Raw genomic sequence first — 24,276 nt, forward strand, 5'->3', positions numbered from 1 at the left:
GGGACTAAGAATTGGACAAATCGTCTTAAAAAATAACTTTGTATCTGTGGTTAGCTAAGACTCTGCCACTGAGAATGGCACCTCTGCCCATAATACTCCCTACAAATCAACTTTTCTGCCAGCTCGTCGACAACTGCCTGATGCATTCCTACTGAATGTGGCTCAAAATGTATGTGGCGTGCCAAGAATAACCATTATTGTTTTCTTTTTAGTGTAGCACAGGTATGTGGCAGTGCATTTACATGCAGTAATATTACCAAATCATTGACAAACAACCACGGAAGAAGGAATGGTATTTCGGGAATTAAACCTATGAAATACCAGCTACCTTCCGCAACTTCATGTGTGGTAACCCACAATGTAGTCCTTAGTCGTTAATTCCTAAAATCATAAAAGCCGGGCCCACAGTTTTGCTCAGGATTCTGTGCCCGGCAATTTCAAATGTCAGGAGAGCTGAATAGAACACTGCCAAAGCTTGATTCAACTGTGTGCCACTTTCATCTACCACCAGGCCCTCCCTGCCCCTTATGTAAATTGTAAAATGTAAATTGATACTTGTATAGCGCACTACTCACCCACAAGGGTCTCAAGGCGCTTGGACCAATACCGCTGTGGAACCCATCCTGACTTTCCCTGTGAGGCGTCCACTCCTGCGCACCCCCAAGGTGGAGGCCAGGCATCCTCAGCGTTGTGGGGGCCGTTGTGGAGATTAAGCAAGCTATTGCCCAGAGTTGCAGAGTGGGACTCAATGATTGGAATAGGCACCGAGGCAAGAATTATCAGCTCCGTGGAATTTTGAGCCCAAGACCTGCTGAGGCGGGGAATTGAACCCTGGTCCCGGGCTAGACTTCTGCATCAGGGTCTGCCGCTCTAACCATTGAGCCACACTTCTCCACTGTTGCAGGTTCTTTTCAATTTTTGCTTTCTCGTTTTGTCATAATTTTCTTTTACTTTCACCTTTTCCCCTTTTGTGTTTTTCTCTCTCTTGTTTTGGAGCAAAGTCTGATGAGGAAAAATGAGTGCAGGACACCAATAATTAGTGCAAGTGGGCTTCACCCTCAACCACTGGCCCAAATTAGGCACTGCCACTAAGCCTAATATTTTGAGACCGGTACATAAGGGCAGCCTCACCCATGAATATTTTGCAAAATCCAATTGGGTAAACTTGTGCCTTCAGTCATTTATGGGGCAGGAGCATATTTCTGGACTTTCAATCATAAATATTTCATAAGCACATTGTCCTACACAGAAGGAATCAGGGAATTGGCAAAAAGGGTGTAGTCTTGAAATACCTTTGTGAAAACATGTCTTATGTGCTTTGAATTCAACTTTATAGAATTGTCATTGCACTCAACCTGTTTTTCAAACATCACTGTCAGTAGCCTAGGAACAGTGTCAAATCTACAAAAAAAGGCTTATTATACTATCAAGTTTGTCCAATATGTTTAAATTGCACAGTTTGTCACTTGTTATTCTCATTGGCTATGAGGATAGCTCGGACCCGCTTCTGTAAATTCTTGTCCTGCCCCATTGCTGGAAGTTTCAGCCCCCCGTAATTTGGCTCTAGCTGTGCCCCTGCCACCATGGGACCAGGTAGACGACATCCTGCTGTTGTCGATACTTCCCCTGGAATTGCCCACGCCACAGAGGGAGGTAAAAACAGTAGCTATAATATTTTGGGTGTGGCGCACGCGGCACGAACTGTCGCAGAATGGGCAGCTCCTGCCTACCTTCTCGTGTGCTTCTTCGTCATAGTAATCTCTTGTTGTCCCTCACTTTGGAAGGGGAATCTTCACAAAATGTTGAATAAAATGGTCATGTCTGACTTTGGGCACCTGTGCACAGACAGCCTTTTCCTTACACTGCAACAATTCCAGGCACGTGGGAACCTCACAACTTTAGATACTGGCCTGGCGGGCATGGGATGAGGAACAAGGCGCAACCCTATCTGACTCACAATGGAGCTACTGTTGTACACAAACAGGATGGATATCCCTGAACTACTGGCACAAACTCCTGCATTTTAAATATCAACAACACAGGGCATACAGCACACCGGCCCACCAGCACCTACTTCACCCTACACTTCAAATAGATGCATGTGTTGCAGGGCTGAACATTTTATTTTATTTATTTATAAAGTTTTATATAGCGCGACCATGATCCAGAATGATTATACACCTAGCCTGGGAGTGCCTTCTGTTGCCACCTATAGGTGTGCAGCTCTGAACCATCTAGAGCAGATGACAGACTAACACATATTCGTCAATCCACTCATTACACTCCTGGATGATGTACATGACAAACCCGAGGGCACCAGGCTCTTCCCAGCCCTGGCGCTACTTTGGGACAAACCTAGAGGTCTTATATTGGGGAAGCATCAACACATCAAAGGTCAATGACTGGCTCTGAGACCTCACAGTCTGTAATGATGGTACTGAAACCTACGCACTGATGCTTTGAGTAACCTCAAGACCAACGGACTTATGGGTCCACCTCATTTCGTACCCGGCTAGTCGTGGCACAGAGACTCCCAGTTTTGACCGTGATGGATAGAACGCCCCAGAATCCAGTGCGGCTGGAGGGATCCGGGAATGCTACATATTATATCTAGCTAAGCAAATAATAAAATAATAAACAAAAAATACAAGAGTTTCTTTATCCCAAAAATGTTGTGAAAGACATTGATGGAGAAGTAATATAAATGTCAGCGCTAAGGAATACCCTTGATGTAATTCTACAAGGAATCTTGAGTTTGGCATCCTCATGCCTGAACTTTTATATGAAGACTTAAGGGGAAAACTCAAACACGATCTGGTCACACTCAAGACACAACATAAACATCTTCAGGTGCCCAAGATGTACTGCAAAAATCTTGCATTTCACTCTCAAGTGCACACAGTGGGCAGGACAAGGCAGAATATGCCCTTCTGAGATATATACATATATGCCCCAGGATACAAAGTGGGCAGGTTCCTAGCCAACAACTGAGAGCAAAGAGGGGCACCAAGAAGGTGGATGGAACCCTGGACGAGACAGGGAAACTAGCCAGAGGATGAGGACATTGCCCTGGCCTTCCATAAGTTTTACCAAAATCTGCACAGAGAGAAACTGATAGAGGAGTCCCAGGCAATATCGTATAGACCCTCATACCAGGGCCAGGGTGTTACACAGGTACAAGCAGAGCCCCTGGAACAATCTACAGGTATAGAAGAGAAAGTTAGTAGCATACACAGATTGAAAGTGGGAAAAATGCCAGGGCTGGGGTGGATACACTGCTTTATTTTACAAAACCTTTTGAAGACCTCTGTCCCGAATCCTAGCAAGACTCTACAGCTAATTCTGAGAAACAGTAGGGTATCCAACTACATGCAGAATGTCTCTTTATCAATTATCCAATAACCAGGCAAAGACCTATTCAGCATAGATTCAAGAGGCCACTCTCCCTCCTAAACCTCGATTCCAAACTATTTGCAGGCATCTCAGTCACTAGACTGAAATCCCATGATGATGAGAATAATACACTCGGAACCAGTCTGGCATGACTATAGGCTGTCACTGTGTGTAGATCATATGAAGTTAGTCCTCCACATTGCAGAAAATATCCAACAAACATGAAAGGACACCTTGCCCCACTCTCTGGATGTGGAGAAGGAATCGGATAGAGTCAACTGCTTGCCCCAGGTTCCGGATATGGCTAATGGCTCGCTATCGAGAATGAATGGCACTTACTGGCAGGTCCTTACAGCTGAGAGAGGCACACAACAGGGTTGCCCATTGTGCTCGATCTTATTAGCCATAACACTTGAAGCCTTGGCAGACCAAATATGGAAGACTGAGGGCACCTGAGGTGTCTGAAAAGGTATAGACAACTTCAAAACAACAGTGCCTTATGCTATCAATCACTGATCCGATGCAAACCCTGCCTCATTTCACGACATAAGTAGAGAAATACAGCATATTTTCTGGATTTAAAGTCAGCATCACAAAACGTGAAGCCTTAGCTTTTAACACCCACCCTGACCAGCTGTAGGCTCTCTGTGTGCTCGCAGCTACACAGTAGGCTACTAAACCAGTGTACTATCAAGGGATCTGAACTGCGTCGTCCACAGCACAAATTATCACCCTAAACTACTTAAACAACCCACCACTACTTGCAGGAATCCGAAAAGAATTAGAACAGTGGCACAAGCAACAATTCTCATGGTTCAGCAAGATTACCGCAGTGAAGATGTTGATTTGTAAGATCCTCTTTACCTGTTCCAAACTATCCAATTCTCAACCCCCACCATCTAACAATTTTCAACTAACCCTTAACAACATTATTGGGGGAGGGGAGGGGGGAGCCAAGGGTTGCAAACACATTCTTGTACCTCCTGGATCCCTGAGGGTGGGTGGCGTACTATCATTTCCACTCCTGGCCACCTACTTCCAAGCTTTACAAATCCTATACCTTGTAGAATAGGGAAGTATTGAGGCTGACAGGCAATGCTACTATATAGACAATACACATGCAGGAATATCATTGTGGGAGGTTCAGTGGGTGGAGAGAAACTGGGAGCAGGGGGCTATTCTCATTGTTGCTGACTAGAACGATGATCGAAATATGGGGCAAGCTGGAAATGTGGAACAAGGACAAAACGTCTGAGAATGTTGAAACTTGGAGTGCACCCCACACCCCCGAATTTTTGTATTTCACTGAAACCCATTGGTGGAGTAGCACCCGCAGATCAAAAACGAAGAATAGAAACAAAGATTTTTAAAAAAACTGTTCACACGTCGGAGCAATCATCTGGGGTCTTGGATAAAGCGGAGTTTACTGTGAATGGACAAGCTGGCGATCAACAGAGTATTTTGGGACATTTCAGAAGTAGCACGCATGAGAATATTCCTTTCAGAATTTAAGTGAATGTGCAGTATTTGATGATTTAACCACCAGCATTATGGGTCATGTAGTTCTAATATATTCGTTGTCTCATGAAACACCTTAACAGCGGGAGAGTATTAGCAGGCAATTAGCATTGTAATTAGAAAGGGGAGGGTCGTGAGCGAGGGTTGAAAACAAGGGAGGCGAATGGGTCACTGTGAGAAAAGCACTTGGCTGACGAGTAGCGAGAGCGCATGGAACAGGTATGAGGATTCATTCGTTTTAAGCACCGTGTGAGATTGTGTTAAACACGGGCTCGGTACTATTTGCATGAAAGCGAGGGATGAAGTGGCCAACTAGGTTTAAGAGTTGAAAGAGCGGATGACCGTGATTAATTCAGTCAGTGCAAGATGCAGTGATGGCAGATTATTATAACCACGACCGGGAGCAGGAGGGATGTTAACTTGGAAGGGGATATTGGAAACGTAAAAAATGGTATTTTTGAGAGGCACAGGAGAACAGTGATGAATGTTAATGCACAGATCATTTTTGAAATAAGAGGTCATTTCTCAGCTTGTGTAAATATTGTAGAATTAGTGAGAAATGCGATGTGGCGCTTGAGGGTGTCATAACAGGAGTTTAGTTGAAAGAGTTACGCTACAAATGAATATGCACGCATTTGGTGTCATTATAGAATAATGATTAAATACATTAACAACAGTATATGATACTAATGGAAATGTATTTCTGTATTGATTTCAGCGAACCCTGATGAAGAGCACTTGATGCTCGAAATGCATTGGTTTTAATAAACGCTGTTTTTGGATGGACCCCCTGCATCTGTCATGTTTATGCAAGAGGCCTGGATGGGCACAGCATGTACATTGGAATCTAGAAAATGGCATAATCACCCGTCTGTGGACTAATGGACAAAGTTGTAGTTTTGAGATTAAAAGCATGATGAATAGTTTGATAATGGAAATAATTGGATTATACTAGTATGGTGAACAATTTGACTGCCAAAAGGCATTAAGTAACAGTGCGGCCGGTGGAGCATTGAGTTGCTTCCTTTCAATGTCGCAAGCTGGAAAGGACCACGGGCTTCACAGCACATCCATATGCAAGAATCCCAATTTCATACCTGGGATGGGGGTGTCAGCCTTAAAATGTAGGGCAACTGGAAATGTCTGATGTTGAATTCCTTATATTGAGGAGTTTGAAAAAGAATTTGGCCTACCAGAAACAGAGAGGCTTAGATACCTACAAGCTCCCCATAGGGCAATACACCAGACAATAAGGGACAGAGTGTCTGGTGGGCTCACACAATCTCAGACATGCGCCAAATGAAGTGAACAAAACAAACATCTGGACTTCATCTTATAAAAAAATAATATTCATTTAGACAACCACATGGCACTTGTCAAAAAACATGGGGGACAGAGCATGGGTGAACAATAACAGCTGATGAACTGGAGAAATGTGAATGGAAGGGGAACTATGTGAAAAGCCCTCACCTGCTGTTACCCGAAAAATGTAATTGGTGGAACAATCCGAGATAAGCCCTCTGCCTCTGAGAGGTTGTGGAGAGACCGGCTCACTGCTCCACAACTTCTGGCACTTTACAAAATGCGGCAGATATTGAAAGACTATACTACAGTACTTGTATCCCATGGGAGCCTGGGGTAATATTACTGGGTCTCCCCTACAGAGGAGCCAAATCATACTGGTCCCACACCGGGAAGCATCTACCTGAGTTTGGACCCTGTGATTCACCTCAAACGCCATCTTTGTATGAAAGACGCACCTCGAACTGAGAGGGATGGCTTCGGACAAGGGGAGACCTTGCAATGGAAACATTCACATCATTATTTGAAAAGATCAGATGATCATTTGACACAAGAGACAGACATCAGCGAGAGAGCGACCCTCTGATTGGTTCGAAAAGCTAGATGGGGCATGAACGTGGTTGAATTGGAAGTGACATGGCAAAAGAATGGGAAACGAATGGGGTTTGGCGGTGGAAAAGGGTGTAGCTATTTAAAAGTTGTCATTTCTATTAATAGTTTATTTGTGCCTTACCAGCCAAATACTTGTGGACACTGGTATGTGTTTATACCAAAACATAAATTAATAAAAACTTAATCCGAAATAGCTTTGTGGTTCAGTCCCATCACAGTAGGAAAATAGTTGCGACACTAGTGAAAGCTCTAATAAAGCATTGTCGATCCCGAGCGACATGACAACTAAAACAATGTCATTTCTCTGTATGCACAAACATGTACTTCGGAGGCGCAACTAGAGCCAAATTTCGGAGGGGGGGGGGGGGGGGGTCCAAAAAAATGTTGGGGGGGGGGAGCTCATTCTTCCACCAATAGGCAGAGTGGAGATGCAGGGGCACTTAGAAGGGGTGAAAAAACAACAAAGCCTCATTAACATGCAAATTGTCTTTCAAAGATCTGTGAAGTACTTGGGTGCAGCTCTGTGGTTACCCGGGAAGCTGTCTCATCCCGGGCTGCCACACACGAGGAGGAAGGGATGGGGGGGCTGAAGCCCTTTGAGCCCAATGGACGTTGTGCACCTAGTGGCAGATTAACAATATCTGGCGCATCCCTACATATCAGCAGGGATGCACCAATTATTGTACGTCGCGGCTGCGCCACCATGGATGCGCCGCATTTACAATACGGTGCACCATGGGGCAAAAATGGACAGATGCATGAATTATCTGCTGCCGTAAAGGTGGCGCATTGCTGGAGTTGCGTCGCAAGCGCGACGCAGCTCCAGCAAGGCTCGGGGTGCCCTATCCTGAAAATGCTGCGTCAATCCTTATGCCTGCTTCAAGCAGGCGCAGGGCTTTGAAGCAGCATGGACTTAAAAGTGACTGAGTGAAATCTTGTAGATTTCACTCAGCCACTTTTAGGAGGCGTTCCTGCGCCGGAATGCCCCCCCTGCTCCGGAACGCCTACATGTGGCGCAGGGCTTTACAACGTGACGCATCTCCCATATGCGCCATGTTGTAAATACCCCGCAGCATGGTGCTGTTGTTGCGTCGCCGCTGCATCACAAAAGTGACGCAACAGCGGCGCAAAAGAGGCGCAAGGGGCTTGTAAATCTGCTCCTTTGTTGCTACGATTCTGTTGGTGAGGTCGTGCTACTCATAAGTCATAGATTAATGCTAATGGAAACAATATAGGGAAGTTGCATCCTGAGAGAAGAATAAAACAAACTTCACCTTTCAATATCTTAAGGACTTAAGATATACAACGTCCCAGAGGTGGCGAACAAAAAACACAGATATCACAAATATTTTTAGTTAAAAAAAAATCAAACCATACAGAAAAATTAAAACTAGCCCCCCCCCCAAAAAATAAAAATGTAACACAGTGTACTTACCCATCTGCGTAGACTGGATGTTCAAGGAATTTACTGATGGGCAGCTTCTTTTGCTGGGTAGGCTCCCCATCACCTTCACTGCATGTATGGTGTCAGTGAAATGTTTTACACAGCATATATCTGAAAGGAATGAAGGTGGTTTTCTAAACGCTTATTTACAGAAAGTCATGACATTCAGTTAAGAACCAAAGCAAGTTTTTAACATAGCACCTGCACCATGTAAACAGGGTTTGAGAGAGCCCTTTGTTGCGGTTTACCATTTCCTGAAACTTTTCATTTCCTGAGTTAGCACAGACTCTACCTAGATGAGCAAAATCTTTAGACAAGAAGAGATTGAGGGGCTCACTGAATATTCAGTATGCCAGCCTTTGTAAATCAGCTGATCACAAAATGTCACAATTGTTTATTGCACCATATAAAAGCGTAAAAAAGCTGTCAAGTCGAATAATGAAGTATTGAGTTAACTTATACAGGAGAGGGAGACCTGTCCTCAACATTAACTTTGAACTCATCTATAGTTACGACTTGATCCTAGAAGAGGAAGATGAGAGATGGGGCATACACCCCTCAGTTCTAAGCAGCTAGTCCCCTGCTCAGTCGCCGCATTACAAGTGGTATGCTTCACACTGCAATGGCAGGTCTCTATCCAATCAGAAGAAAGCCCTGACCTTTAGGAAGGGCCAGTTACTCTCAAAAATGTATTATATTATAATAAAGGCTTCTATGTAGGACAGGTTGGAAGAATTTCCTATAGATACTAGGGAGGAAAGTGATCATCATCCCTTGTGTGTTAAACTTCTGTGCCATGGTCTTAAAACCCCTCCTATCCCAGCTCCTTCAGATATAGCTCCACTATTGGCGGATTAGTAAAGAACCAAGGGCCATATTATCAAGCAAGGGCGATACATTATCGCCGCTTTTATCGGCAGGAAACTGCCGCTAAAGCGGCGATAATGGGCTTGATAATATGCCCGTGTGAATTCCCATAGAAGCCCAGGTTCCAGTGTTAACCTGGGCTTCTATGGGAATTCACAAGGGCATATTATCAAGCCCATTATCGCCGCTTTAGCGGCAGTATCCTGCCGATAAAAGCGGCGATAATGTATCGCCCTTGCTTGATAATATGGCCCCAAGGAACCCTTACGAAAGGATATAAAGCCTTTGTAGAGGCCTTCCCACCAGGCGCTACCCCATCATCTCTGCAGGTTTTAACCTTAGACACACACACCAACCTGGCTCTAGACTTGAAAACTGATTGTGACTAAACCCTCCCCAAAGACAGCAGTACGTGAAAAAATATAAGGCTAAAAGTAATTTATGGTACACTAAGGTGCGCTGTGATGCCAACAAAACATTAATAGCCACACAAAAAAAGAACTAGCAAGAGGTGCATGCTCTAAAAGGCCTTTACAAATATTACTAAATTAGCTCAGGCAGCCTGGGGGAAGCATGTTTGGGGGATATGTTGATGGCTGCTAAAATGAGGTATAATTCCTTGTTCTGGAACATTATTGCCAATGGGAGTACAGCTTCAACCCCTGAATCCAGGGGCCTGAGTGGATCATTTCACCCACTTTACAATTAGCCACCGATAGACACCCATGTACAGCCTGTTACATCTTCTAACCACATACCATTGGATCCATATTTTTCACTTGAGGAGACTAGGCTGGCTATTATCTCAACCAAATCGGGCATTGCCCCAGGAACAGATAAAATCCCTGGCAACTTGTTTCGCCATGACTTGTCTATATGGGCCCCCAATGTCAATTGGTTCACCAATACCATTGCTGCAGGAGCCCCTATCTCCGACACATGGAAAGGAGCTGAAATCATACCCAAGTTTGAAAAGGGGGATCAGGAAAACCCAACTAAGTATCGTCCACTTAGCCTCTTAGATGCCCTGCAGTAAGTCTATGCCAGACAATTGTTAAGCAAAGTTAACAATTGGATTGAGGGCCGAGAGATCTTGTCCCCAAGCTAAGCAGGGTTTAAGTCAAAAGTTAGTTCTATCGACCGCATTTTAAGGTTGCTGTTTATCCTCTGCAAGTATACTATACTCAGAGAGTGACACATACATATTGCATCCGTTGACCTCAAAGCAGTTTTTGACTTGCTTCCCAGGGGGTTGCTCAGGGCATCCATAAAGGAACTCGAGGTCCCGGATGTCCTCCTCAGATAACTAGACCCGACAGAGAGGTTAAGCCCAAGTTCGCTGGGGAACCGGAAGGCAACTAACCAATAGAATCCCAATGGGCGATGACAGTGAGGTAAGGGTGCGTTCTGGGCCCTACCCTCTTCTCTCTATATGTCAACAATGTAGTGGTAGCTCTTTTACAACGGAATATATATGCACCAAAATTGGACGGGCCGGGGGCATGCACTTTTATTTGTCAACAATACCCTTTTAATTTCCCAGACCCAGTGGGCCGTCTGCAGCTCTTAATCAATTTTAATGCTTTCTACCTATCTAAGGGCCTTGAGATTATTATCTCGAAAACTAAATTCATGATTGCGTAAAACATTTAAGTAAGCTAAGCGATGTCCCTGGCAAATGAAAAACAAGGTCAGGTCTCCAGATTTGAGTATCTGGGTATAATGCTTGATAGCAAATTGTCCAGGTCTCCACACATAGAAAAGAGAAGGGATATGATTCAACACCAAGCCTCAGTGATTTACAGAAGGTTCCAGGTAACAGCTTCGAGAGCCTTACTCCGGGAACTCGAACTTTACAAACGAAAGGCCCACTCTGCTGCCTTGTACAGGGCTAAAATTTGGGGTTACGCTAAGCTACATTCTATTACCACCAGCGAAAACAAGTTTGTTTGCTCTCTACTCCACCTCCCCAAGGGCACTCCTCTAATACAGATGTTTTATGATGTCAACTTAAAAAGAGTGGGAGTAGTAGCTGGACTAAGGCCCCTCCTATACAGGATGAGGCTTTGGACTACTGAAGAGACGAGGCAGAGAAACCTCTAGCCCTAGACAAAAGCCTCACCTTCCTGTGGCTCAAACATGACCACCAATGGCTCAAAATTTTAGACCTTGGATCCTCTGGTCAGAATCTGCCTCGCTGGTGGCTACTTTTAATCTGCAACTAATAAAACATTCTTTGGAGTACATCCATACTAGTCTCTATTGTAGTTCCTCTCTTGGTAGGCTGACAGACCAATTCCTGCTTACTAAGGATCGTCGCTCTTTTTGTGACCCCGGCTCCAACAGTTAGCAGAAACCGTATAGCTAAAATGTTGCTACAACACACTGGAACGGGGGTCATTCTTGGCACTATGGGGCTCCACTTGAAGTGCTGTTTATTCACCTGTTTGAACTTTGTGTCCGCTATAGGCAAATTAAACTATACACCATGTGCTATTTTTCTGTCCAGCATATGCAAAGCCTGGAGGTAAATGGACACACCCACTGTGCAAGTATTATGGCTTTCAGAGATACCTGGAGGCAAGGAGAATCTTGAGTGGGAAACACATCCATTTACACTGTTTTTACTGTAAGAAAGATAAGCTTATAAGGAAAGCTAAAGACCTCAAATTCGAAACCAGGAGAAATTGGTTGCTTGCACTGGCTACTTCCATTGTACATGAACGCGTTTGTTACTCCTTGCTGTGTTATGGGAATTGTTTCATATTTTAAGCGTTTTTTTATGGTTTTAAGAGAGTTTAAATGGTCTTCAACTCGAAATATTGTTTTCAAATGATTGTTTTATTGTCTGTAAGTTTTACGGAATCAATTTTCCGAAATAAATTATTATTGATGATTATACCGGAGTCAATCAATTATCAACGACATGCTAGTTGAGGGTGGGCTTTACAAGTCCAAAATGTGTGAGACCGATGGGATGCGAAGTAAAGAGAGAGAAAGTTATGCGCAGAATCTTTTTGTGCAGAAGATGTGCAATACGGTCGCATTCAAGCGTACAAATTGCAGATGGAACTAGTGAACTCAAAGACAAAATCTAAGCATACTGGTTTTATGGACTAGACCAAAGATCCAACACTAAAGAAGTCATAAACCTCATTCATAGCAACCTGTATATTCAGTCACTACTTTGACTACAATAATGTGCAGTTGAACTTGGGGACGTTTTGGTGACTTTTCCCAACACTTCACTATGTTAGACTATTCTACTCCTAAAATGTGCCAATGTCATGTCAGGTCACTACAGTGAGAAACACTCAACATATAGGGGCCATATCTATCAGCATCACCATTTGCGATTTCTAAATAGCGTTTTTTAAGGAATCGCTATTTAGAAATCGCAAAATGGTATGTATGTAGAAAATCGATATTTTTTAGCGATTTCCAATTATTCCTTATTTGCGAATTCGCAATTTGCGAATACGCAAATAAGGAATAATTTCCCATTCATTTCTATGGGCCAAGAGGCCCATAGAAATGACTGTGGAATAATTCTCAATTTGCGAATTCGCAATTTGCTAATCGCAATTTGAGAATCATTTCAAGGGTGCAGGGGTGTCTCAAGGACACCCTGCTGCACCCCTGAAAATTACATGTGTGTGCATATGGCGCACATACATGCCCAATGGGCATGTATGTGCGTCATATGCCACCCTCACAAATGCACAATTGTGCATATTTACAAGAAATCGCAAATTACCACCAACTACAAGTTGATGGTAATTTGCGATTTCTAAACCTGAATTCGCAATTCTGAAAAGCTTCATACATAGCATTTAAGGAATCGCAAAATTGCGATTCCTTAAATGCTTAAGCAAAATAAGGAATCGCAATTTTTTGCGATTCCTTATTTTGCTAATTTTAAATACATTACAAAATTGGTAAAAAGGCCGTTTGCGATTCGCTAACGAATCGCTAAAGGCTTGATACATATGGCCCATAATTCTTTGTAAGGAATGCGCACCTCATGCATTAGAGAAACTGAAGACATAACATGAAATCCTCAAAAGGAATCCTGGGTTTCTTTGTAGGAAATTGTAAAAATACCGTTAATGACTGATAACTGGAACTCCCGCGGTGGACCAAAGTCTGGTGCGATTAACCCAGAACCTCTTTCTCTATGGAATACCCAAGCTAGACTAACTCAGAGAATGCATGGTTTGCAACTCCAGGAAGAAGACTGGAATTGAAATTCTTAACCTATATAAGCCGCCACAATTCTTGAAATCACTGGTGTCTCTTGGGGGAAGAGGGGTCAGAGGGGGAGAAGGGTCAGAGGAGGAAGAGGAGCTGATGGGGTCTATGCCCCAACTGTATATGTCCTGCATCCTACATGGCCCCATCGCCACAATTGCTGAATGCTTCTCCTGAAGGATGGCTACAGACAAAAACACACATACCACTACACACATTAGTATGTCTAAATATCTTTCTGTGTAAAGAAGTAGGTGTTTGAATATGACTTTCTACATGTGTGCAAACATTTGCATCTATGAGCGAGTTATGATTTGCATGGCTATTGTGCGACTTATGGTTTGTGCTCCTAACTACAATTTGTGAATTTTAGTGCTTTTCGGTTTTACTTTGTAACTATAAGTGACCTTCATCTGTGTTTTTTTAGGTGAAGGTCTGAGGTTTTTACATTGAGATGTTATAACAAAACCTAATCTTAAATGCACTTTAATCTTTGTGTTTTTTTCAATTAATTTTTTCCAAGAGTTCCCTGCGCTCAAACTTCCACACGAATCTGCATTAATTTTACCAGATCTTTAGCAAATTTAGTTGTCTGTAGAATTGTCAAGTTTTATGCAGGCCCATCAATAGATATCAAACTTAAAAGGGGGGTTAGTCAAAAATCTTTGATTTGATAAAAACTTTGGTGCCTTATCAAAGATCTGGACAAAACCTGGCACACCCATATCATATTTAGTTTACTCTTGATATATAGAGTTTCATACAAATCCATCAAGGAAAGGCAGGGTTCAATAGGGTAGATCAACAAAGTTTTAATTTAATAAAATGTTAGCGGTGGGTGGTTGCCCGGCATAATATTTAAAAGGTTGTTAGGACATTAAGTCCAGTGTAATCTCAAGTTTCAGGCAGATTTGAAAAGGAACGAAGTTAACCCCTCCGCGCTTATGACGGAACCGCTCCGTCATGGCCCTCGGGTGGGCTGTGCTGGTGACGGCGCGGTTCCGTCATGGCCCGATCGCCGCGCCTGAGCGGCGCTGATTTCGCGCCTGCACTGATGTTCTAAAGAACGGGCGGGGCCATGACGGAACCGCTCCGTCACAAGCACAGCCCACCCGAGGGCCATGACGGAGCGGTTCCGTCATAAGCGTCGGAGCGCTGCGCGGCTGTCCCACCCCCTTAGCGCTGCGGCGGCAATTCCGCCGCAGCGCTAAGGGGGTGGGGTTAAAAGGGGATGGGGGTCAAAAATTATTATATTTGCTATTATCTTTGGTGCCGTATGACAGACAGGTATGAAATCTGGTAAGACCCTAGAGTTTTATGCAAATCGATCAACAGGGTGCACAGTTCTAGGGAAAACCAAAAGAAACTAATTTGTTAATAATATGCTAACCTGAGGCAGATTACCAACTTCCCCCGCTGTGCAGGGCGTTTAGATATCATCAGATATCAAACATGCATAGTATAGGTTCGCCCCAGGTCCTGGCCTGTAGCCTGGGCAGGTATTGTATGTTAAATATTTTTTAAGGATACTTGGACCCTGTTTTAAGTGGTTTGAGAACTAAAATGTGGTATTGCGGACTTAAAATGCACAAGATTGAAAAGCTACTTTGTACGAGGGGGGGCTTCTATTTTTAAATTGAGGTCCAAGTACAGTCTGCACAGGTGAGGAAGTGAATTTACCTGAATAAGTGGCTTAATTCTTATATATTTACTATGAAGATGCCAATTTTCATGAATGCCTGAACATGGACTTTTCACCTAATATTCACGTTTTATTGATCCTTTGCAATTTCGATTTTTTGCACCAGCTGAAAGACCACTAAAGTCTTTTAATTGTTGCACATTTACACACATTTTAAATGAACTATTTTTTGAGTAATTCATATTGTAGACTGCACTTTCTACTGTACCATGCTAAGAAAAAGTAGCCTCGTTCTGCAGTTGACACAATAAAGTGAGGATTTTAGAAAATAGTAGACGGAGTTCCAACTAGTCTTATTTCTATCTCTCACTCAAGGTCTTGCTTCATTTTTTTAAACTTGATGGCTAATTTGCCCTAAATGCATGTTAGACTTCTAGGCAGTGTCCCAAGTTCTCTATTTTCTTTTACAGAGTCTCGTTCATTGTGTGTCAGTGAGAAAGGAGAGCAGTGGACAGACTCCACACGATGACTACAAGTACCACAGGTATGAGAGACTTTTCTCCAGGTGGGCTGGGGTGGAGTATGGACTAGTGGTGGATCCGGGTATTTGCCTGGACAGTTTAAGCATGTTCAAACAAATTAAAGTAAACTCTAACTAAGCCTCCCTAATTTCACTTGCGTGCATTGCATGTGCCGTCTTGTCATCTAGGTAGACGATGATAAAATAATAGACTGGTTGGGTAGGTAGAAACAAGAAGACCAAGACAAAGATTGATAGTTGTTCAAATCCACGTTTTGGAGTGAGTGGGCTGTGGAGATTCTGCCTAGGCGCGGACATTAGGCAGGATGTCAGGACCTGAAGCACAGACTCAGCTGGGTGTTGAGATACCCGAGACCACAACCTAACAACCACTAGAGAATACCTCAAATGTACAACAGAACAACTGTCCAGGGAAACTTCCCTTTCACTCACTCTAGAGACACCCCATCTGGTCCCAATACCATTCTCCTATTAAGGGACTATCCCACGGGTGGGAGAAGGTTTGCTGTCCATGTCCAATGGACCCCCCCCTGACTTAATGAGTATTTGGAAACAGTTCCCTAACATCAGAGAAAGCCCAACACAGTTCTGTGTATAATTAAACAGGGTGTTTGAAGTGCACAGACCGAATTTGGCAAATGTGAACCAATTCTTGGTGTTGGTGGTATCAAGTGAAGGTTTTCTTTTGCAGTTTTAGATAGCAGAAACTGGGACCAAGGGCATTGGAGCACTGCACATGAGCACCAGATGATGTTAGACTAGGTCAGATTCTTTTTTTTTTTTTTTTACATGCGGGGAGATTAAGTGATTTGCCCAGAATCACACGATGTTCAGCTGGGGCTTGAATCCGGTTCTCCAGTTCCAAAATCAGCTTTTCTGGCTATTAAGCCACAACTCCTTCCTGGATTGAAGATGGATTGGTGGAAAAGTCAGTATGGACTAGATAGGACCCTGGCAACGTTGCAGCATTAAATATGGCAAAGGATACATTGTTAAATGCTGTTGCAGAGGTCGGCTTGGTGGAAACAGGTTGAACAAAGATTTAGGATTGCAAGTCAAATGAGGGCAAACCAACCCCAGATTATCTCAACAGGCTTAATGATGATGAGAGCTACTCAGGCGTTGCTTGTCTGGCAGAAATGGCTGAAGGACTGTAGATGCTGCTTTCCTGCAAGGTTTGAAACCTAATGTGTGGAGTCAGGTGATGACAATATGCATTGGATGGCAAACTAAGTTAGCAGAATTAGTAACTGTTGCAAACCATTTTGCTGCTTCACAGGAACACGAGAAGGAGAATCCCTGTTAATATCTTTCACATTGCAGAATATGCAGCAAAATATAGAAGGGAGAGGGTGGGGGGAGGAATAAAGGGGGAGGCAACTGGGGAGAGGGGGTTGAAAGCAGGAATGGGCACACAAATGGGCAGAGGAGAGGCTCCAGGAAAGTGAGGGTCATGTTTTGGTTCTGGTCAATTGGGACATTGGAACAGGCTTACCAAAATTGTATTTCAAACATCCCAAATCTTGCTGTTATGCCTGAAATTAAACAACTTACGTAAAATTCATAACCTGAATTTTTGGAAAGTCAGACGATCCTAACTGCGCCATGAACACCGTAATTCCTGTAGATCAGAAAGGTCCCTATGTTTATTGCCTGATCGATTGTAAAGGTAGCAACTGCCTTCTTGACACCAGTGCTAGCCACTCTGCCCTATAAACCTCTGAGCTTTCCACATTACCTCTCTCCCGCTTGTCCATAGATGCAGTCGGTACTTACAACCAGGAAATTCCCCATCAAATCTCTAAACCAGTCAATACATCTCTTTGACTCATTACTGATAAACAGTCCAGCTTGCTCAGTCCTACCTCACCAGCTAATCTGCTGGGGGGACATTTTATTCAAATTGAACTGCCCAGCTTTCTCTACCTCTAATGGTGCCTATCTCAATGTACTCCAGGACACCGAGAATAAGGTGCTGGCTCTCTCTTCAAGAATACAAATGGCCAGCCTGCTGCGAATAACAGTGAGCTGTCTCCAGATTTAACCTATTTGCTTTCCCAGGTACCTTTCACGTTTTGACCCACAGGGGTACATGATGTAGGATTTATACCTTCAATGGAATCTCCGAAGATTAAAATCAACCCACAAAAGCAACTGCCTTGAATACCTTATGATCCCCCTAAACCCAGTGCAGACGCAGAGATTTGTCCTGTAATTGTCAAGGTAGGCGGTTTAGGTATCCATTGTCAGTAGATGCAATTCCTGGATTTTGCGCCCATCAAGATGGTGGAAAAGGCGAACTTGAACAGATTTGTACAGTTGTGGCACACCATAAATAAGGTGGTTATACCTAGCTTCTCTGTGATCCTTAACCCTGCCTCCATCTTTTCTGGCACCCCATTGTTTACCTGCTGGACCTCTGTTCTGCCTTCATTTACATCCCCAAACATGATGAGCCTGTTTGTCTTTGCATTTCCATTCGGTGGGTCTCAACTTTCCTAACAGAAGCTCCCTCAAGGATTTACAGATTCTTTGTCAGTTTTCATCCAAGTTTTAAAACGTGGTCCTTCCCCGGGGTAATACTTCAGTTCAATTCTTTGATTACCTTATCTTGGCATATAATATTTTAGATCACTGAGAGGTGAATTCACTCTACCTCCTCAGTGATTTCGCCAAAAAGAGGCACAATGCTTCAAAAGATAAACTGAAGTTTTACCTTCCATGAGTACGATAATCTTAGTCATAAAATTGCAGCTAGCTAACACCACCTGTCACCGGAATACATGGAAGCCATTCGTAAGTTGTCCCATCCAGTGACCGTCTATCGGGTATGAACTTTCTTGGGTCTGACTAGTTCTGTAGGCAATGGATGCTAGGCTATGCTGCTATGGCAAAGCCCTTGTAAGACTATGTCCGAAAAGATACATCTGAAGCTTAGCAGTGGTGTAAAGAGGCCAAAAATGCTTGGTACCATAAATTCAGCACTGAGTTGTGTACCTACTTTATGGCTTTCCAATTATGCTGCAACACTTACTCTGCATTGTCACGAAAACACTTGGGGGCATATTATCAAGAACGGTGTTAAAATTATCGCCGGTTTAGCGGCAGAAAACTGCAGCTAAAGCGGTGATAATAGGCTTGATAATATACCCTGGAGAATTCCAATAGAAGCCCATGTTCACACAAGAACATGGACTTCTATTGGAATTCTCAAGGGCATATTATCAAGCCCATTATCGCCGCTTTAGCAGCAGTTTTCTGCCGCTAAACTGGCTATAATTTTTAACGTCGTTCTTGATATATATCCCCTTGGTTTTCCCTTGGGGTACTGGTTCAAGATATTAAACCTATAGCTCACTAATCTTCAGCTACGGACACAACTAAGATAACCCCTGCTTACCCCTTTGGTAGCTTGACATGAGCAGCCAGGCTTTTCTCAGATGTAATGTGTAAAGCATTTGTACATATACACTCAGTAACACAGTGACAACCCTACAAACCGAGTCCACACCAGTTTAAAATGATTGCCAATATTTATCTGAATAAAACAAGACCAACGTGACAAAATTCTAACATACACAAGTCAAGATATCACTGTTAAAAGACTACGCAAGTTTAGTCCATAGAAATTAATGGATGCATCACTTTTAGCACAAAGTACCTGGGATGTGTAAAAATTCAAAGACAAAACAGGCACAGAGGAGGTGAGGCGCTAGAAAAACGAAGCAATGCCTCAGTTCCTTACTCCCAGGGGAGGTGACACATCGGTTCCTTACTGCTAAGCAGGGGAGATGATGCGTTGGTTCCTTACTGTCAGGGGAGGTGATGCGTCAATCCCCAGACATGCAGCCTCGGTTCCTTACTGCTGGGCAATGTTGATTCATTTATTTAGTAAGTTTTATATAGCGCGAACTTGACCCAAGAGGGTATCAGAGCGCTTTACATTTAGGATTGTTACAATAAAAGTTACATCAGTTACAAGAGCATAGAAAGGTACAGCACACAAAAATAATGTTGCAAGAATCTGTAGAAGGAAGGAAAGGAAGGAGTCATTAGCGGGCAGATGAGGAGTAACTGTGCCCAATGTCCGGCTAGGTAGGTGACGGTCAGGGGGAAACCAGGGCCCATCTCCTCAATAGCTGTCTAGCAGCTCCACCGGACATCAGCCGTGTTGCTCAGGTCTCAGCGATCAGGGGAACCAGTTTTGAGTTAATTTGATTTTATACGTTTATATAGCGCTGGCTAGACCCAGAGGTATCAGAGCGCTTTACCAGAGGATTGTTGCATTACAAGGTAAATCTAAAAAGATTATATATAGCGCTGGCTAGACCCGGCGGTATCAGAGCGCTTTACCAGAGGAACCTTACGTTACAAGTTACATCAGTTACCATAGCGTAGTAACGTAGAAAGGTACAATAAACAAACAACGAGGTTGAGAGGATTTGTAGGAGAGGAGGGGAGGAAGGGGCCATAGCAGGGAGACGAGGAAGAAATGTGCCCTATGTCCGGCTGGGTAAGTGATGGTCGAGGGGGAAACCAGGGCCAATCTCCCCATTAGCTGTCTAGCAGCTCCACCGGGCATAAGCCATGGTGCTCAGGTCTCAGCATTCAGGGTTAAAATAGCTTAGACCAGAAAGTATCAAAGCTTTTTACATGATATCCTTATTGTTCCAAGATTACATCAGTTATAAGTTACATCGGTTGCAGGGAGAGCATATAGAGATCTTTGAGGATGAGGTCAGAAGAAACGTAGAAAGGGAAGGGGTGGGGTAACAGGGTAGGAGGGAGATACGACAGAAAGACGAAGGGAAAAATCAGCCCAAAGTATATCCCTCTTACTTTTCAATTAACGACAAATTAGCCACGACAAAAATTATGACAGGTCTTGAGGAGCTGTTGGTTGAAAGGTAGGCAGGTGTTAGGGTTATGAAATGTAAGAATTACATCAGTTACTAATAAAAAGATTTAGAGAAAATAGATGAATCACATATTCATTGTCATGATGGGTGATCCGAGTGGGGGAGGGTGGTGGGAGAGCATTCCTAGCTTTGCTGGTGTGAGCTCGCAGAGCCAGACCATGTAGTCCGGTGTGGTTGAAGGGCTTCTCTCTTTGCTGCAGTCTTGTGCAGGATGAAGAGACAGTGTCAAAGTACCATGCATTGAAAATCCAGATGCGAAGTTTCGATGCTGGGGCAACCAGTTTTTTATTTAGGCAGGTCGTGGTCCCAGGCACACATCTTGGGAGGGGGCTGGCATTTATCTTTCATCTTCAGAATTTGACCGAGTGCGGAAAGGAGTAAGAGAAAAGCAGGAAAACACTGGCAAAGGCAGAAATAAGGCAGGAAAAATAACCTGATCAAGTGAGGTGAAGTGACAGGAAGTGTCAGGAGTGAAAGAAAGAGGCATGAGGTGGAATCTAGACGAAGTAGACATTGCATTCAGCAACCACAGCATTAAGTAGGATCGGCAATGGGATGCTAAGAAGCTCTATTATGGGCTTAGTTATTTATGTATTTTTGATAAACTAAGCTCTGGTTTAACACCATCGCTGCTAGTGATATTTTCCTCCTGCGCTGATATTTCATGAATCCCATTGTTCATGACGAGCTCAGCTCGTCATCAGCACAGCTCCACTGTGCCTCATGACGAGCTGAGCTTGTCATGACCATCGAAGGGGTTAAACGGTTGCAGCCTTCGTATTGCGGAGTTGTTGTTTTTGACACAAGAAGGTCACATCTTTCCTTACTGATCGCACAACTTAAAATACTTTTTTGGGGCATTGCGTATCACTGCAGGTTGCCAAGGATCTATACTCCATAAAATAAACAGACTTTCATGAGACATAACAATGACAGATCAATGCAAGCATCTATTGCAGTCGAAATGTAACAGTCGATCACAAAGAATAAGGGTGTGTTTGCGGGAAGAGGTAGAACAAACAGTTCAGAAATGGGCCTAAATAGATTGCTAGGAAGTGGAAGCAGATATTATTTTATCTACAACGTTTGTTTTCAAAGTGGTTCCTCATGAGAAAAAGACAATAATTAAAACACCACGCCAATCAGTCGGAATTGGCAGAAGGGATGGAACAATCACTCCCAACAGCAAACGTCACTAACTGGCAATTGTTTGACGACGTCTCGTTTCTTTCTTGTCTGAACAGTATAAGATTGGGTTCTCCTCGTGACCCTGTACCTGTTAAAATCTTAAAGTTACTGGATACTGAGCCACGACGGGTCCTTATGAGACTCTTAAATGCATCCCTAACTGAGTCCCTTATGCCCCAGGATTGGAAGCATGCAATGGTTGTTCCTCTTCAAAAAAAGGCCGGAGTCGACACGTCCAACCTTGCGAATTTTCGACCTATATCTTTGCTTCCTGTTCTCTCCAAAGTGTTGGAAAGACACATCAATACCCAGCTAAACCATCTTGTGGAAAGCTCGGGATTTTTACACTCCTCCCAGTCTGGCTTTCGTGCGCACCACTCCACCGCGACGGCCCTACTGGGGGTGATGGAGAGTTTGCGACACGGTATCGACCGCGGTGAAACATCAGCACTCATCCTTTTGGATTTGAGCGCGGCGTTCGATACCGTGTCCCATTCCATTCTTTTGAGCTCTCTCCGGTCCATGGGAGTGGACGGTCCTGCGCTTGCCTAGAATTCCCTACTTTTTAAGTGAGCACACTTTCCAGGTCTTTTCTACAAAAGCCACATCTGACATCTGTCAATCGGCGTATGGTGTCCCGCAGGGGTCCATACTCAGCCCTCTATTGTTCAACATCTATGTTAGACCCCTGGCTACCATTGCGGAGGATGCTGGGCTGACTATTTTTTCATACGCCGATGACACCCAAGTGGTTTTTTCTCTTTCCAGCAGTGAGAGCAACAGTGTGTCGACCCTGAAGTCTGGATTGTCTCATATGGCTGAGTGGATGCAGAGGCATTTGCTCAAGCTAAAGGGTGACAAAACCGAGGTTATCATCTTGGGGAAGCATAAAGATCTCTGGGGTCCACAACACTGGCCCAGTGATATGGGACCCCTTCCCCAACCAACATCTGTGGTTCGTAACCTCGGATTCCTTATAGATGATAAACTCTCCATGAGGCAGCAGGCCACTAAGGTGGCCGCTATCTGCTTTGTCACCTTGCGTTGGCTCCAGAAAATTCTATGGATGCTGCCTCATGCCACCAGGAGAACCGTAGTCCAGGCGTTAGTAACCTCTCGCCTGGACTATGGTAATGTCCTCTACCTCGGTGCAGACGTAGCAACGATCAATAAGCTTCAGGTTGTACAAAACTCGTCGGCCCGACTTCTTCTTAACATTCCGAGGAAATCATCGGCCTCTCAGGCTCTTCGAGAGTTACACTGGCTTAGGATCTCTAGCCGTATAAAATGTAAAGCCCTGTGCTATCTCTTTAAAATCAAACAGGGCACAGCCCCAAAATACTTGCAGAGTCTTGTTCAACCGTACAAGCCTAGTCGCACATTAAGATCCTCTGCAAATTGCGACTTTGTTGTTCCAAGATTCAAACTTGCAAGGATGGGAGGTCGAGCCTTTTTCCATCTAGGTCCAAAATATTGGAACGCGCTTCCAATTGCTCTGAAATCTGAAACCAATCTATTCTGTTTCCGAAAAAAATTGAAAACCATACTTTTTTAACAAACATATAAGCTGCTGCTTCTGTTCCATAGTTCTGCCGTTGTTGTCCTTTCTTCTCCAGTCTTTCCCTTGCGCCGGGAAACCCACTGTGGGTAGCTGTTGTGCATTATAAATTCAAATAAATAAAATAAAATATGTCGAACAACTTAGGCATAGATGCATCAAGCTAAAAACCGGTCGCAAACGGGCAGATTCTCAGAATTTGCCCCTTTGCGACCGGTATTTTTGCATTTGGGATGCATCATCCCAAATGCAAAAATCACAATTTAAGAAATCGCAAAATTGCGATTAATTAAATTGCGATTGCATTTAAGGAATCTCAAATTGAGATTCCTTAAATGCAATGCATTAAAAGTAAAAAAATAGAGATTTCGCTAATAGGGGGAGCAAATTACCATGAAGTTGAACTTCATGGTAATTTGCAAAAACTTTGAAAAATGAACTAAAGTGCATTTTTCAAATTCCATTTTACACACAAACATGCCCTTAGGGCATGTGTGTGTACAAGATGTACCCATATGCAGATTTCAGGGGTGCAACAGGGTGTCCTTTTGACACCCTGGCACCCTTGAAATTACAATCTCAATTTGCGATTCTCTAATTGAGAATCGCAAATTAAGATTGTCTTCCCATTCATTCCTATGGGCCTCTAGTCCCATATGATTGAATGGGGAGATATTCCTTAATTGCGACTCGCAATTTGCGAGTCGCAATTATGGAATTTTAAGAAATCGCTATTTTTTAAGCGAGTTCTTCATGCATAGCATTTTGCTATTCCTTAGTAGCGAATTCTTATTTTTCGTTAATAAGGAATTGCAAAATGGATGCTTGATGAATATATGGGTTAGACAGTTAAACCCTATTTCAGGTCTTATTCTTGGGAAAGCGGCATTCACATTCAGAAACCATAGTCTGGACCCTCATAAAGAGAAGAATCTCTGGACACGACTTTGAAAACATCAGATATTTGCAACTAGGAACGTCACTACTTAATAGGGTAAGCAGAGCCTACTATGACCACAGGATACGTTGTGTTGCTATTAG

The 24,276-nt window shown here is 43.5% G+C and overlaps 1 protein-coding gene across 1 annotated transcript in view; it reads right to left on the reverse strand.

The window, feature by feature from the left end:
- SLA2 (Src like adaptor 2) overlaps positions 1-24,276 on the reverse strand; it is a 241,505-nt gene that overhangs the window by 193,831 nt on the left and 23,398 nt on the right. The window contains exon 2 of the mRNA XM_086932350.1: positions 8,261-8,380. Within this exon, the coding sequence (XP_086788476.1) occupies positions 8,261-8,330 (70 nt within the window). The 5' untranslated portion in view covers positions 8,331-8,380. The remainder of the gene's footprint in view (positions 1-8,260; positions 8,381-24,276) is intronic.

The sequence above is a fragment of the Lissotriton vulgaris genome, chromosome 7 (genome assembly GCF_964263255.1).
Source record: "Lissotriton vulgaris chromosome 7, aLisVul1.2, whole genome shotgun sequence".
Lineage (NCBI taxonomy): Eukaryota > Metazoa > Chordata > Amphibia > Caudata > Salamandridae > Lissotriton > Lissotriton vulgaris.